At 38.8% G+C, this 17,500-nt stretch overlaps 2 protein-coding genes across 3 annotated transcripts in view; one reads left to right on the top strand and one right to left on the bottom strand.

Moving 5' to 3' along the window:
• LOC114561801 (ankyrin repeat domain-containing protein 13C) overlaps positions 1–3,470 on the bottom strand; it is a 35,758-nt gene extending 32,288 nt beyond the window's left edge. The window contains exon 1 of one of the 2 annotated variants that reach the window (XM_028587903.1): positions 2,584–3,470. In XM_028587903.1, coding sequence (XP_028443704.1) covers positions 2,584–2,980 — 397 coding nt within the window. In that variant the 5' untranslated portion in view covers positions 2,981–3,470. The remainder of the gene's footprint in view (positions 1–2,583) is intronic. The other variant, XM_028587904.1, reaches the window with a different exon arrangement.
• A 4,852-nt stretch (positions 3,471–8,322) lies between these two features.
• cth (cystathionase (cystathionine gamma-lyase)) overlaps positions 8,323–17,500 on the top strand; it is a 17,313-nt gene continuing 8,135 nt past the window's right edge. The window contains exons 1-11 of the mRNA XM_028587503.1: positions 8,323–8,605; positions 10,813–10,894; positions 10,989–11,084; positions 11,279–11,388; positions 11,682–11,816; positions 11,951–12,008; positions 12,404–12,481; positions 12,786–12,938; positions 13,891–14,012; positions 14,494–14,546; positions 14,906–15,044. Coding sequence (XP_028443304.1) covers positions 8,420–8,605; positions 10,813–10,894; positions 10,989–11,084; positions 11,279–11,388; positions 11,682–11,816; positions 11,951–12,008; positions 12,404–12,481; positions 12,786–12,938; positions 13,891–14,012; positions 14,494–14,546; positions 14,906–15,044 — 1,212 coding nt within the window. The 5' untranslated portion in view covers positions 8,323–8,419. The remainder of the gene's footprint in view (positions 8,606–10,812; positions 10,895–10,988; positions 11,085–11,278; positions 11,389–11,681; positions 11,817–11,950; positions 12,009–12,403; positions 12,482–12,785; positions 12,939–13,890; positions 14,013–14,493; positions 14,547–14,905; positions 15,045–17,500) is intronic.

Below are 17,500 nucleotides of genomic sequence, written 5' to 3'. Positions count from 1 at the left end.
AAATGCCTATTGTGTGTTTTCCTACCCTCACAAGCAATATTATAGCATACCTACACTGCACCCCCAAAATAAGCTGCATTTAACATAAATAAATTGACATTATAGTGTACTGCCTTGCTGCTGCTTTCAATATACTACTAAAATACAGATTGCTTGTTGTATTCAAAAAATAAAATTATGTCTAACATTCTTTTATTGAACAAATTATACATTGAACTTGACACAAAAGGTACCAATAAAATGTTAGTAATGTGTTTATCGTAAAAGTGGACATCGCGATGTAGACAAATAAATATTTATTCATATATATATATATATATATATATATATATATATATATATAGGCCATCTGGTTGCACTATAGAAATGCATTCAGGGAAAATAACATTTGAGTCAGGTGTGGATAAGCACAGGTTTTTTCCCCCAGGAAGTGAAATGTGCCTCATAAGCTTTGGAGAATCCCTCAAAAGGAAGCCATACTGCCCGGTCAGCTCCTTCAGGCTTCTCGTCCTGGGAGAGAGCAGTAGGCAAGCATCCAGAGTAAGGCTACATTCACACACATTCAGGCGGCCCGGCGAAAACACAAGTCTTCTATTCATTTTGAATGGCGCATTTCGGCTGCGGCTGTGAGGGCTGCCGAAAAACCCTGCAACGGAGCAATCCTGGAAGCGGAACGTCGTGGATATTGACTATGGATCATGTAACCGACGATTAGAATAGTCAGTTTTTTAAGGTGATGGGAGAGAACCGTACAGTAAAACAGGAAACATCCCTGTCTCTATCGCTGCCACAAAAATGTTGAAAAAACTATGAGGGTACAAAAACGAAACACAAGCACTCAACTGCTGGGGAGTTTGTGTAACAGCAGACTATTTCCTGTAACAAGCTCCAGCACAAAGTACAGTCCGTTTCTTTTCTTTCTCCGTGAAATTCAGCTGCCTTCAAGTGCGGTCGGAAATGCAGAGATCTATAAACAATCCGATGGAAAACAATAATTGTAAAATATAAAGTCTACCTTTGCTACATTGGGGGGTTAAATAACACAACAGGACGTCACACAAATGGGCCAGGTGACATTTCACCGGGCTGACCCATCTAGTCTGAATGAAGCCTTAAGAGGGCCTGCCTTGTAGAAACCCTGATGTGCGTAAAAAATACAAGGTGGGGATCAGCCAGCAGTCCCCCTGGATTTTGTGAAAAACAAAGATGCCAATTAAATGGATGTGAATGGAATTTCATTTGTATTAGCAATGTGCCTTCCCAAAAGTTACTCCAGATCTTGCTGTCAGTTGTTTCCATTGGCACTATTTCTTCAATGAATCCATCACATTAGTCATCCATTTTGTCATTCATCAAGCAAAAACGGTTCCAGCTTCTCAAATGTGAAGACATTTTGCTTTCATTGAAAATGTTATATCTTAAATTTAGTTGGATGGACAAACAATTTCACGACTTTATTTTTCATTATTCTCTGAGATTTTACAGACACCAATAATTCAATAAAAATGTGTCCGATTAATCAGTAATAACAATAATTGTTAGATGCAGCCTATTACACTGGACAACTCAAAAAACTGGAGCAAAATGAAAATCTAAATGGTTTGATACAACTCTTGGTGCAGTAAGTGAGAAATTTTGTTTTTGTGATGTGGATTTATTGACCAATACCAATCAATGATCACATAATTGAATATTATTAGAACCATTAACTGTGCATTATACTTGCTATACTGTATGTGTGACTTATATTGGCTTCATGTGAAGAATGAAATGCAATAAAGCTTTATTTCTTCATTCTGCTCCTACTTGAAGTCTAACGTTGACTTGTTGTAATGACATCACGTGACAGTTGGGCTTCAGCCTGTATCCAGTGGAAGCTAAACTAATGTGTGCGTAAAACACACAAACTGCTGCCACTGAACCATGCCAATCCTGCCCTGTCTGACACCTTGTTGCCTTACACCATATCAAAGCTTTGTTTGAAGACAGACCACATTCCTGTACTGACACTGAGCTCAAGTACAGGCCATCTTTTGACTCGGCACGTGAAGTGAACTGGAACAAAACAATCTTGTCCTTTTGTTAGTTCAGGGAGTGTTTATGTGTTATGTTTATGGGTTATCTCAGCAGACTTTGCCCTGCAGAAGATGTGCTATCAGTCTGGGAAAAGTCTTACAAATAATTCCCAAATACATACAAGGGCTCTTCACCACTTCTTCATTTAAACAGAGATGGCTTATCTGAGAGGGGTTTTGAAAAGTATGATTTTTTTTAAAGTATGATTAATTAGAAATTCCAGTGCTGTAGGTGGGGGAGGCATTGAAGCAAAACAGTCATTCTTACACTGTACTGTTCTGTTGATTTGAGGGCACTGGATTTAAAGTAACTGCAAGGTGGTGGAATCAAAATATTCATGATTTTGGCCTTGGTAGGGAGAAGCCTCGCCTACTTCCAGTGCTGCTAGGGGCTGATGGCCTATTAGCTAACTAAAACTGAGCTTCGCTGGACCTTAAAATGTGTGGATCATGATGGATTATGGACTCCTTCCTTCAGGGCTAAGAGATAAGCAGTTGGTAGACTCACCATGGACGTCTTTCTGCGCGATATTCTGCGTCCGTATGAGTGAAGACAGGCGTCGGACATCTCCTTTAAACACACATTCATGCACCGGAAAGTCTTGCCCGGTTCGGATGATGGGGTTTTTATTGTTGTCATCGATGACATCCGATGTTGACAGTGTGTTGGTGTTAGCATTAACCTGCGACTGCTGGTTATGCTGCTGCTGCTGCTGCTGCTGCTGCTGTGTGGATGAAGACTTGATTAACTTGTGATTGCTGAAGATTTTACTCGCTCTGCTCTTGTTGTTCGTCTTGGAGGCGGTGAACGTCCCGGTTGCAGCCTCCTCGTCCGGCTCTAGTAAATCCTCGTCCTTGCTCGGCCTGTGATCCTTGCGCAGGGAGCGGATCTTCTCTCCGGTCATTTTCTAAACAGTTGACGCTGACGGAGCAGAGGGTGTCGTCGCTGACGATGACCCTCCGGGCGAATTGATGCGATTCGCCAGTTGGATGTATTCACGCAAACACTGTAAACTGCACAACATGTAGCTAAACACACTTAATCCTCCACCGGACAAGCACAAACGACAGTGTTTTCAAAGACGAACCAGTAGCGGCTTCCGTTCACCGGTTTACTATGAAAACAAACACTTCAGTCTCCTCCTATCGTTCAAAACAGTCGCTGGTTGCTGCACAACATAAGCAGCTCCAGGAGACCGTTCTCTTAATACATCCATGCAGTAGACTAGCTAGTACGGAAGATTCGGCTGATATCTTCCGCCTCGTAGTATCGCGAGAGTTCAGGAAAGGTTAATAACGGTCATTACCTCAATGCAGAGCCATATGTCTTTCTCTATCACTCTGCCTCAATGCATTTGTTACTGGAAAGTCACAAATGATATTTACTTGTGTACAAAGTACAAAATTGAGGTACTACGTAGGGTGACCAGATGAGAATGGGTAAAATTCGGGACGGGGGGAGGGGTGGTGGTGGTGTTTTTTTTTTCTTCTTAATGTTCTATCAAGAGTATAATTACTTGAGAGTCAAAAAAACAATATACCATTATAAAAATCTAGGTTTCATTAAAGTTGTGTGTTAAACAAGATGAAGAATTGTTTTTTGGAAAGCGTGGCTATACGTGGCTATATGTAGTTTGCTGCTAGCATGGAGCCTGAAGTCGGACCCCCCGTGTGAAACACCAAACTCCTTCCTACATACATTGCAAAACGCTTTGTTTGCATCGCGGAAAACTGCAGTAATCCAGGGGTATTCCCCTACCCAGTCCTCCCCGTACCTGCAGAGACGTTTTTGCTTTTTAGCTACGTGTTGATCTTGATCGGGTCCCGGGACGCGATATTACGAATCCCACTATGGCCACGCCAAGACCTTCAATAGCGTTCACACACTACTATTGGCCAGGCGTCCATGCTTACATGTACAGGTCCTATCCCCTGACCAATCCCCTAACCCTAACCTTAACCACTCGAGGTGAATTGCCTAACCGCAACCAATCGAGGTGCTTCGTAGGGCTGGTCTTGGCGTGGCCATAGTGGGATTCGTAATTTTACTCCCGGGACGCGATATTACGAATCCACCAGCCTGAGCCTCCATTTCAAAAATGAATGAATGAAAATTCGCATTGCAACTTGCAGCCAGTGAGCAGCCGATGGCATTTATATAACACATACTCTATGGTCTTACAAAGCTAACGTTTTTGATCGATTACAATTTAATCATTTTTTGTGAGCTGGAGAGCTCTCGTTATGAGAAGCTAGCTATAGCTCTGTTTGCCATTCATTACAATGGGGAAACATCGCGGCTAGACTTTCGACATACATTGCATATATTTACAATTTGAATTTCGTCATGGCATTTATATAACACATACTCTATGGTCTTACAAAGCTATGTTTTTGACCGATTACAATTTAATCATTTTTTGTGAGCTGGAGAGCTCTCGTTATGAGAAGCTAGCAATAGCTCTGTTTGCCATTCATTCCAGTGGGGAAACATCGCTGCTAGAATTTCGACATGCATTCCGGTGGCGGTTCCTTTAATTAAGTGGCTTCAGGATGACTCAATCACTATGAACAGTTTTTAATGTTCTATCAGACTAGAACTACTCGAGAGTCAAAAAAAAATTGAGACTTTGCTCTAATTTTCGGGACAATTAGGGCAGGATTCGGGATTCGGGACAACTGCTTGGATTTCGGGACATTTCACAGCTATAGCAACTACAGTTACTTTTTTGGTTATTGATTTTACATACTATTTGATTATTGTATAAGACAGTGAACATATATTATTCCACCCAATAGAAAAAGATAGACGATATTGTATTAAAATACAGCGGAATTAGGAGTGCTACTCCGGATCAGTATAATATAAGACACAGGAAGTACATCACAAAGACAACTTAAGCAAATAAACTTCCAAAGCCCACAGGTTCAGGTTCAAACATAAAAGTAAGATAAACAAATCCAATGGGATTTGCACTGGAATAAGATCATAGCGCTATAACAAATGTAAACATTACACGAGTATGGTATGGATGTACTTTTTTTGTATGTAGGCCTAGTATAAATAAAAAATAATAGAAAAAAAGATAAATGTAAACATTTCACTGTTTTGTATGTAATCATTGCACTAGAGTAAGATTATGCATAGAAGTATAAATAAAAGTAACCAATTGTAGGAATGTAGTCTAGATTAATTGAAGATAAAACATAAAACTCGCAATATTTGCCCCCTTTCAATAATGTAACACACTAAATTGGGGCATTCTGCATAATGAGTACTTTTACTTTTAGTACATTTTTCTGATAATACTTCTGTACTTTTACACAAGTATTTTGAATGCAGGATTTTTGCATTACAAGTAGAGGATCTGAATACTTCTTCCCCCATTATGGATTGGCAATGGTGGAAAAAATATTACTTCAGTAAAAGTGTAGGTATCATCAATAAAATATATTTAAAACTAAAAGTACTCTTATGCAGAAAATACCTTGAGGAACTTAATATATATCACATTATTGAATTGTTAATACTACTTATACATTTATGCGTTATGCTGTAATTGGTTGGAATGCATCTTATTTGAACTTTTTTATATCCTGGGGTTAGGGTATATTCAATCATTCACTTAAATCAAAGTTACAATACCACGTTGTAAAAATACTCTATTACCAGTAAAATTCCTGGATTTATAACACAACACAAATATAAGTAAAATTAAAGTAGGCCTTCAATATACATTATCACCATCCTTAAAGTATCACACATTTTGTTGTATGACAAATATGAATTCAAAAGTTGAAAATGTTCCTCTGTTATTTTGTAAAGTAGAAGTGTAAAATAGCATACAAAAGTGAAGTACTTCAAAACTGCACAAGTACAGTACTGGAGTAAATGTATTTAGTTACTTTCCACTACTGTTAACATTATACTGTACAGTTTATTGTATTCTACTGTAGAATAATGTTCTTACTATTTGCAGATAAATATAATAAGAATGTAAAAGGTTTCCATAAGATACCAAGTGTGTTTTAGTGTATGCTTATTTAGCTTAAGCCATAACTATAAGCAAAGTACATTGAGTAATAATAACAAGTGAAACAGGAGCAGAATGTATAGCTTTGCGTGAGAGCAAATGAAGACGAGACACACCGCAGTGGCCTCAACCCTGGCGTGTGTTGTGTGAAGATAAGGCTCCCTGTGCTGGAGAAAAGAGGGGGCCCAAGAAAGAAAGTATAAGAGATGAGGGGAAGTATAACGGGGCTCACAAGGTCTGACAGTCTAGAGAAACGTGGTCCGGCTCTGGATTTTTGTCTGTTGCTTGGGAAACTTAGTCTCTGCATGCCTTGTGATCCCACATATCTGTGTATTGAAACTCCGATGCTTGACTGATTAAATGAATGTATTTGACTTTATCTTATTGTCTTATTTGGCTCTTGCTTAGGATCAATGTAATTCCAATTTAACGAATGCGTGGGACACATTGTCCCAAAAGGGGGGACACAAAGGAAGTAAATCCCAGACAGTACCTTATCTATAACAATCTTAAACTCTGTGTATTTGAATTCTATTAGCAGATGATGTAAATGTTGATTCACTCAGACATACTGATCAGAACATATTGTGCAATATTATTTCAATTCCTGTGGTTGACTATAGGGTAGTCAGGCAAGATAAATAAACATTATTACTCTTACAGTTTATCATTTTGTTCTCCCTAAAAACTTACATGTAATAAAACATCTTCATTATCCAAGCACAACGATGCTTGAAATAACCTTTGTTTTTACAAGATATGGCAAAATAATGAGATGCAGAGCAGAATTTCTGTAGAAACAGTCTTTCCCATTAGAAGAGAGCTCACTTGACTATTGACTACTGACATTTATTTATATTTATCACAATCATATTACTAAGTCATCTGTTAAGTTGTTCATGTTTCCAGTGCTCTCTGACTTTTCAGATCCTGTAGGCAAGCATCTGTGCATTAACTACAACTATAAGTATTTCTTGATTTTCTTCTGCTCATCATTATATTTGTAATACCTGCATGCTCAATCCAGCACTTGTGGTATACACAATATATTATGTACTACTGTAGTGTATTACTGTGGCAGTATCATCGTAGAGTGTTTATTCAGTATTAGTTTATTTTTTATTTTTTTCAAACTTTATTGAAGAATGTGGACATACAGTAGGAAGGAACGTCTTCTGTACATCTTAACAGTCTATGTTCTAAACGAGCCAGGGGGTTACTAAGGAAAACAAAACCAAAACAAAGCAAATAAAAAAACTATTCATAAAAATATTTTGTAAAGCTTACAAAGGTCATATGATTTAACGGCTTTTTTGTTTGTACAGGTAGAAATGGAAAATAATTTATTGTTTAATATTATCAGCCAGCTCAAAAAAGCTTGGCTTCTTTTTCAAAAACTTTGATTTATGTAAATAAAATTTGGTTAAAATAATTATCAAATTTATCACATAATACTCAGAATAAAGCTTGCTATCATATTGAATGAATCCAAAAAATACATTTTCCCAAAGTAATGTGAATTGAGGGTAAATGTGAACAGCAATGAAATGTGATAATCTGCTCCAAAGTCAGTAGATTAGTTTAGACAGGGTGAAGCAGAACATAGTGATGTCACTGAGTCAGTTAGTACAGAGCACTTCCTCCCCCTATAGCTCAAGAATGGAAACACAGCTAAACGTCTTGTGTGCTGTCTGCCACTATGAATAAAAATAAAAATGAACAAAATTCAATGTATATTTTCATAACGACAACAAACGTATAGTGGTGGTTGGGAAACATAAGCCTACTAAGTAGGCTATTGTATATGGTTAGAGAGAAGTTAAGATTTTTTTCATTCTTTTTAGTTTTACTTTCCTACAGAACTACATAAATTATCTGATTATTAGGCCTACACTCAGTAGAATTTACTTTATGAAGTAAAAAAGAAGAAACAAAAAGAGTAGAAAGCGTAAACTCCCTGACTCAAAAGACAGGAACGTTGCATCACTACTGCACACACACACACACACACACACACACACACACACACACACACACACACACACACACACACACACACACACACACACACACACACACACACACACACACACACAGAACGCAAACAACGTGCAGCATCACGTGGGTTGGACACCCCTGCTTGACCACCAATCAGCGCCTTCCTCCGCATGTTGATGGGCGCTGATTGGCTCACAAGGACGAGCGCAGCGCACGGCCACGTCAAATTAAGTGCTTCCCCCCGTCACCATCCTTCGGTAATGCACACTCATCCTCAGTTCACAGCGGTATACGTTTAGTGGAGCACGCGCCATGGATCAAAATCACAAACAAGACGAGCAGAGCGACTTGTTCGCCGGCTTTAGTTCGGCGTATAAATCGTTCGCCACAGAGGCAATTCACGTTGGCCAAGAGCCGGAGCAATGGAAATCAATGGCTGTAGTGCCGCCGATTTCCCTTTCTACAACGTTCAAGCAGCTCGGACCAGGAAACCACGCCGTAAGTAGCCTCAAGGCGGGGGTTGATGTAAATGATCTGGTGGTACCCATAGGTGGTACCATGGTGGTATGCACCATAGACTGTAGAGGTATGCACGCGTGAAGCAGACACCATTTAGCGTCATGCAGGCACGAGGACTTAGTGGGCTATAAATGAATATGTAGTTGTTGTTTTTGAAATGATATTTGAGTCATAGAAACATGTTGTAAGTAAAGCTAAACTCTAATCCACATGTCTTAAGAATATATGTTTTTGTTTTATCAGAATATTTTTTAAGATATAAATCAATACTGACATCACTTTGTTTCATAGGATGGAATACCTTTATTAATCCCAATGGGGATTCCAGCCTAAAAAAAGCCATGTCACACATGAATGAATGCTGACACAGCAAAACAATATTAAAACACACAAAGAGGTAAATAAGAATAGTAAAGTCGAGATCTAACTTTAATAGCTAGTATTTCCATGGCCATTATAAATAAATAAGGTGACAATGGACAATTAGGCTATAAACCCAATAGGGTTGCCACCTCTATTACTAACTAATGACTACGATTTCTTTAGTCGATTAGTCATTTTTTATGCTTATTCATACTTAATTACTCATTTCCAAGAAACTTCTGAGCACATTTATGGTAAACACAAGATTTAAAGTGGTGCTTTTGCAAGATTAATTGTGGAGAAACTCAGTTTTACAGATGGTTAATTAACTACATTTATATTGTGCTTTTCTAGTCTTAACCACCTCTCAAAGCACACAGCTCTGTCAATTAAATCAACTAATCGATTAGTCGACAAAATTGTATAAGTGTTAGTCGACTAAGAATTTCTTTAGTCGAGGACAGCCCTAAAACCCAACAATACTGCATTGGTATTGCATATAGTATATGAGTATTGGGAATAACTATACAGAGACTCTATATACACATAGTAAAAAAACAATTGACTATTTGATGGTGGATATTCTTGAAAAAGGACAAGTTTGTAAACGGGCAACACAGATTTTGATAATGAACAACTAAACATGTTACACATTGGACCTTTAAGAGAGCCATCTTAACTTCATTTTTTTCCCCCTTTTCATAAAATGACCCCAAGGTCATATCATGGGATATCGAGTTTCCCCTCGCTATCATATTCTCCCTGTAGCTAGTAGGCCTCTTTGCTGCAAACTAAGTTCTACTTTTACAGCTGCTATTTGTCTCTGCCGATGATTATACTCCCACAATATTGTGACCGAGCTCACAATGCCTCCATTTCACAATGATTTAGAAAAACTGGTCAGACTAGAGCCATAACATTAGGCATATCCACCATTTCCTTACCACTGCATATTTACCTACACAAGCCCTCTATTCAAGCTCCAGCTAGCCTCTGGTCTTCGTTTATCCAAACATGCCTTTAATGTTATGTGTGTTGGAAAGTGTAAAGCTTTCTTTATTTGTACTCAATGACGAACCTCCTTCGGAAGTGCTAAATACTTCAACTTCCATAGAATCCAAAAACTGCGTTATATTTTGATTATACCAGCAGATCGCTCTCTCTCTCTCTTTCTCTTTCTCTCTCTCTCTTTCTCTCTCTCTTTCTCTCTCTCTCTCTCTCTCTCTCTCTCTCTCTCTCTCTCTCTCTCTCTCTCTCTCTCTCTCTCTCTCTCTCTCTCTCTCTCTCTTATATATACTTTTATATATATATATAACAGTGAAAAAAAGTGTTTATGTACATCCTTGGAGCAAACACAAACTCATTTTAGGCTATACGTTTTCTACATTCATTTAAACCAGAACAACTTGTTTTCTCCCCCCAATCAGCTCATATTACTGTTATTAAATTACTGGGTGTGGTATTCTTTTCTCAAATTACCCTGTTCTCACAGTTGTCAAACTCGTGCACACACACACACTTGAATCCAACTAAAGACACATTTAAGCACTGGCTTAGTCTGATTGTGAGAGTGGAGCCTATACAGGAATTTAAGGTGTCCTTAAACCCTGTTGGCCTGCCATCCAGCCTAGTTTTGCTAAAGAGGATGAAGAAGTTATGATACATTAAGGAGTTTTTCAGTGTTCAAGTCCTGCTGAGCAAAAGCCTAAAATGTATTCATGCACACTTGTGTTGGGTAACCTGTCCTCATGTTGTTTGAACACCGTATCTAATCATAAATGTTGATTTCAGGTGGCTGAAATGGTTTTATGTTTTTTATGTAGGGGTTTGAATACAGCCGGAGTGGAAACCCTACAAGAAACTGTCTTGAGAAGGCAGTGGCTGCTTTGGATGGAGCAAAGTATTGTAAGTAAGACTATTATAGCAGATTCTCACATAATCATGGCAGCATATTTCACAAAGGAGTTTTGGTCTTGACGTTTGTGCTTTTTCCCCGCAGGCATTGCTGTTGCCTCGGGCCTGGCAGCCACAGTGACCATCACTCACTTGCTTAAGGCAGGTGATGGAATCGTCTGCATGGATGACGTGTACGGAGGTGAGACACCCCTTTGTAAAAATATGATGCAACCCTAAAATGTTTCCATATGCCATTAGAAACCCACATTTTACTCACTTGCACAAAATGGTTGTTTGGTGTGAAAGTGGAAGCATATTGTGCAAGTTGATTTTGAAACTCCACATTGCTTTATTTGGAAATTATAATTTAGTTTCACTCTCTCTATTGCAAAGGCACAAACCGCTACTTCCAAAGAATTGCCGTTGAACTTGGTCTGAAGGTGTCTTTTGTTGACTGTACAAAACCAGAGCTGCTGGAGGCTGCTCTGAAGGCCAACACTAAAGTAAGTCAAATTATATAAGAATAAAGTGCTCTTTGTGTCCTTTGTCTATAGCTATTGTGTTTGTAGTTTGGTATCTCTTCCAACACATTCCAAGTCCTTAAAGCTGCTACTTCAAGTCAGGTTTTTTTTAAGTTGTGGGTGTGTCATTTCTCTTTGGAAAACTTGAAGCAGTCATTGTGAATCAGCACTTTGTGTGATGACTGTTATTTGTACAGTAACAGCCCTTTTCCACAGTGCAGTGTGTGTTTTCCACATTTTTTTGACACAATCTCCTGAACATGTTCTTTGTGTAGCTGGTGTGGATTGAGACACCCACCAACCCCACAATGAAGGTTGTTGACATCAAGGCCTGTTCTGAGGTGGCCCATAAATACAACAAAGACATAGTGGTGGTCGTGGACAATACCTTCATGTCTGCCTTCTTTCAGGTGAGCGTGACAGATGTGCACTTCATGCTCTTTTGATTTTGAAACAGCAGTTAAATGCTTTCCTGCAATCAAATTCCTGTTTGTGTGGAAACAAGCCATTGATTAACCCTTGTGTTTGTCTTGTGCACTCTTAGCGCCCCTTGGCTTTGGGAGCTGATATCTGCATGTATTCAGCTACCAAATACATGAACGGTAGGTTGTGTACATTTCCAATTTTACTATTATGAGATTTCATTAAAATGTTATACAACCTAAACCAAAACTTAGTAGTATGTGTCAAACTGAGGAATGAGGAGAATCTGTAGTCCAGTACAGTAAGCACCTCATTACCATGACATGACAAGACGGGGCTTGACCTTCGCCCATTATTTTCAAAAAGATTAACTGTATACATAGATAGTCAGGCAAAGCTAAAAGATGTACTTGATCTAATCATAACATATTACATTTTGTTAATTACATATTGAAATATGACTTTATTGTCAAAACACAAACCAATGAAATATGTTCTGTTGCCTTATACTTGAATGTTGGACTATATCAAATATTAACCTTTAAATTTTTTTCCTTTTCTTTTAATTTGACAGGTCACAGTGATGTGGTAATGGGTCTGGCCTCAATGAACCGGGATGATCTGTATGAGCGACTGAAGTTTCTGCAAAATGGTGAGTGGAAAGAACAAAAAGTGACACTAGTCTTGCAGTCTGCTTTGATAAAATGCACCCAATGTTGCCAAATATCTTGATAGGTCATTTAGTGTGTTATTCAAGGACACAGATCTCAGAAAGTTTTATCAACCTGCCCTACATTCACTCATTGAACAAACGGGACATGCGCCGGAGGCCAAAGTTCTGCACCGATGTAATACCTTTTCAGAAGGAATTATTTGTTTATGCTTTTGTTGTTTGCCTGATCTGGGTTTTGGGAGGCTTTGTGACCTCTTTGGGTTGTGATCTTGCCTTGGTTCAGCACTGGGTTGTGTACCATCTCCCTTCGACTGCTTCCTGTGTAACCGAGGACTGAAGACCCTACACCTGCGAATGGAGCGGCACTTTAGGAATGCCATGGCTGCCGCCAAGTTTCTGGAGGCAGATCCCAGGGTGGAGCAGGTCATCTTCCCAGGTGATCTCTCAGCACTGGAGTGTAGCCAACAAGTTTGATATATAACCTTCATTATTCACATATCATCTCATATGAAACACAGTGTTTCCCATTATTGATTTGACTGTCATTTTGTGGGAAACACCATATCAGCATATTTTTGAGGCATGCCCATTATCACTCACCCAAATTGTAACTGTTTTATACAAACAAGCACCCAAGGTTACTTTTTAGTGTTACGGTGTGTGGGGAAATGCCACAGAAAGTGCTCTGAGGACAGAGTTGTTGCTTAGTCCAAACAAACCAGGGCTCATGAGCAAAATGTTAATCTTCAAAAAAGACGATGTTGTGCACATCCATGTAGTTGCAGGTGCAGGACAAAAAAGTGAATGTTCAAAGAAGGTAAAGTCCGCACAAAACCATAATGCTTCGAAAAAATACTTTAATAGTGCAAATAATGCACACAACTTTTCGGCCCACAATTTGGCCTTCCTCAGGTGACCTGAGAGTCAAATGTTGCTCTTTGTAACTTTTAAGTAAGCAATGGATTCATCAGCACTCCTACCTCTAATTTTGCTTTCTGGTCACAGACTTTCATCTTGTTATGTAAGGGTTGCTAATCATTCACAACTGCTGGCTGCCAGATGCCACTAACCCATCTCCTTATACTCATTAACCCTTATGTTTTGTTAATTATTGCTATCTACACCTGTAGCTGTTTGAATTGCAGTGAACCAAAGGAGGAGTGAACACTCCAGGTTTAGAATAAACCAGTCATACCATGTTTGGAATGAATGTTCCCTTTTACACATTTTCAAAGAAGCTCTTAAGTCCATGCATGTATATTTGAAAATAACGAAAAGATATGCAAATTAACAACGTTGAAATGTATCACACCCCCACTTGTTTATGCTTTAGTGAGGGAGAAACATCCTGTAATCACAACCTGACTGTTTTCCCTCTCTCAACGTAGGCCTGCCCTCTCACCCCCAGCATGACGTGATGAAGAGACAATGCACCGGATGTCCGGGGATGATTACCTTCTACATTAAGGGAAAACTGGAGCATGCCAGCACCTTCCTCAGTAACCTCAAAGTAATTTGGCAGGACATTATTTGATCTGGACTGCTCGGTTTTGTGTTTTGAAAGTAGAAAATGTTGTAAGGCTGGAGGGGCTTTTGCAAAATGACTGGGTCAGATTCCCAGACTAAGATGGCAGGTGAAGGAAAAAACACTTTAATACCACAACTACAAGGGTGCCTTAGCAAAGAACTAAAGTCCTACTTGCAGGCATATCCTGCAGCTGCTGAGGTAAGACGGTATCTAAAATGTTTTACTCAAGAAAAGGTGCTATGGACACAATGTTGCAATTTGCAAATTTTAGGACTGACATAAAACTGAATGGCACTTAAAAAATGTTTTTGAATGATCTGAAACACAAAATGTAAGCAAAAAATATGACAATGGCTTGGGTAGTTTCTGTAGTTGGTTACTTTTGTGTGACTTAATTTACACAATGTACACTATATCCTGCATCATGTTTCACTTCATGTCCTCTGTTGTCTTTTTATTTCAGTTGTTTGCGATAGCTGAGAGCCTTGGTGGTTATGAAAGTTTAGCAGAACATCCGTAAGTATTCCTGCAGAATTTTACTCTACATATGTTATACATATATTATTTAAGTACATTGTTTTATTTTTGGTAAAACGCAGACAAGTGGCATGTAAAATGTGACAGAAATAGCAGTACTTTAAATAATCCAAATTCTAATTTCAGCGTGCAAGTTTATAAAACTGAAACTTTCAGCAGCTGTAATCCAAGATGTAATGTCAAAGTAGCACCACAAAGGGACAGCAAAGATCAAGAAAAAAAATCCCTACCATACTCTTGAAACAGATTTTCATTGAGACACTTTTCCATTATGAAGTCTGTCTCTGCTCTAATCTCTAATAAAACAGCCAGATGTCTTTCTGTTTATCAAAATTTAGGGCAATTATGACCCATGCATCAGTGCCAGAAAACGAGAGGAGAGTCCTGGGGATCAGTGACACACTCATCCGACTCTCCGTGGGCCTGGAAGATGAGGCTGACATCATCGAAGACCTTGAGCAAGCTCTTGCTGCTGCTGTAAGTAACCTCTAACACCGGAGTACTAGATAGTCCTTCAAACCAATATGGTTTCTTATCAAATTAAATCAACTGTTAAAATGATTACGTTTGTGGGAGCCTGAAATTATTTTCAGCTCTTTCAACAAGTGAAGGGAATCTACTACACACTAATTAGGTTTTCAGAAATTGTAAGTGAGAACACTTGTTTTCTAAGTTTTGATCTACAGAATAACCTACAGAACAACCAAGGTGACTCAAGAGGTGTTTTGGCTACTTTTTAAAATTAGCGTAATTATGTGCGTCTTTTTCCAAAAACGTTGAGGTGGTGGTCAATGAATGATGTGTGAACTGCTGCTGTCCCTTCATCTTCCACTGCAATTTAATTTTTTTTTTTACTTGTTAAAGAGCCATACCCGTAGTTGTACTTGCCCACCGACAACACTGAATCGCTTTTACTCAACATGTAACAAGTAATTCTGTTGTATTTTAGAAAGTGTAATGTATTTCTACTGTTTCAGACACCAATGTTTCCATTCATGTCCATAAAAAAGAAGTTTCTTATTATTCCAGAACTTGCCTGAGAATTTTGAGTTTTCTTCAGTATCAAAGTAATTCGGTGACAGTTGTCTGTATATTCATGGGAACATTGCAAACAGGTACTGCTAATTAGGCATATTTTAAATCGTGCCATTTTGCCAAAATGTAAGACAGAATCAGAAAGCGATTTATTGCCAGGTAAGTAGCACTTACTAGGAATTTGCCTTAGTCTATGGGGCATACATAAAAACAATAATATAAAATAAATAGGCTTAAAAAACTTCCCTTGATTTATAGCCCACAGCCAAACTCCGTGCACTCACTCACTCATAGCAATATTAGATGTCCTCCTTACACCCCCTAAAGCATTATGGGTACTGTAGTAACAAAACTTGGAGCATAATTCTCTACCAAATACAAGTAAAACAAATGGTAATGCGTGACAAAAATCTTAATATTATTATTATTATTATTATTATTATTATTATTATATAATAATATTTAATGTGCCACAGTCTGTACTCCACCACAGCTCACTTTAGGAGATCCAGATGCCACGCATGTGACTTGCTAATGATTAATCAGAGGATAAATGCACCCATAAGTCTTTGTACTTTACAATTACAAGGTTATATCTAATCTAAGAGCTGTGTGAGTTACGACCTGCACTAGTAGGAAATATGAAAAACAAAATCAGGGAAATTTATATTTTAAGGAAATATTACAGTGGATGATCCAAGAAACCGTGAAACCAAGCAAGCTGCCACTTGTTTACTTTCAAGGCACATAACAAACCATACATTCAACCTGTATAGTGCACAATAAGGGACGTCTGTCAAAATGAAGACAAATCCGGCCTGGAGAAGAACATTCAGGGAGAGCCAGGCCAGGAGGAGTTGCAGACCAGGATTGAGTTAGGTACTGTCTGCAGTGGTTGCACACTGAGCTTTGTAGAGGGCTGTGGCATATTCACCCATCTAAAAAAAAAACTAAAAAAACTCTCCCAGCTGCATGACCAGATCCATCATGCACTGTGAGGTCTCTGTATCTATGCAGCAGTCTGGGGTAAGTCACTCTGTGTGGTCCACTGGGAATATTCCTCTATTTGCACTTGCTCAGCAAATCCCTGACAGTTTATATTGTTAATGCCATCTCCCAAAGTCACTTTTTGTGTTACCCATTTAAAGTTTGGGGAAATGTTTATAGATTCTCACACTGATATCTCTAAAATAATTGAAGTTGATTTACTAGCTGCATGCTTGTCAGTATTTTTTGTTGGGGAAAAATGCAAAGTATTTCCGCTTAGTAGACTAACATAATGGCTCCTCAGAGGCACTCTAGTGTTCCCAGAATCCAATTTAAAGTTCATTGCTCAGATTTTCCTCACTTCTGTGCACCGTTGGCCCTCAGATCTGGCCTGGCTTGTCCAGACATCTGAATTTTTATCAGCCCTCTCTGCTCAAACAGCTGGTGTCGACAGCTGAGGTTTTACTGCACCACTGTCTTTTTCTTTCTGCCTTAGCATGGCGGCTGAGGTTTCATCAAAGAGAGTATTTCCTATGGATAATCATTATACATTTGTTTTATATTAATCATAGATGCTCTAACTAGAATGCAACAGCTCATTTAGAATCAATTTGGCATATGATGCTGGGTGAGATCACATTAAAACTGCTCTGGTGTCCTGCTTTTGAATAATTCACCACTAATTCCCACCTACCAACTGCATTATGATCAGTAGGGAATTTGAGTTTCCTAAAACCCCTTTTTGCTACCTCATGCAGCGGTTTCCTGCATGGCGGGCTGCACCTCTTCTCAGGATTCAGATAATGTCTCTGAATCCCTCTGCTGCCCGTTGGCAGCAAATGGAAATTAAATGGAGAAAACTATCTCTAAGGACTGTGTGGGGACTGGGGAAAAGGCACCTCTGATGGGTG

Source organism: Perca flavescens, chromosome 9 (assembly GCF_004354835.1).
Source record: "Perca flavescens isolate YP-PL-M2 chromosome 9, PFLA_1.0, whole genome shotgun sequence".
NCBI classification, from domain to species: domain Eukaryota; kingdom Metazoa; phylum Chordata; class Actinopteri; order Perciformes; family Percidae; genus Perca; species Perca flavescens.
This window is presented reverse-complemented; position numbering and strand designations above follow the sequence as displayed.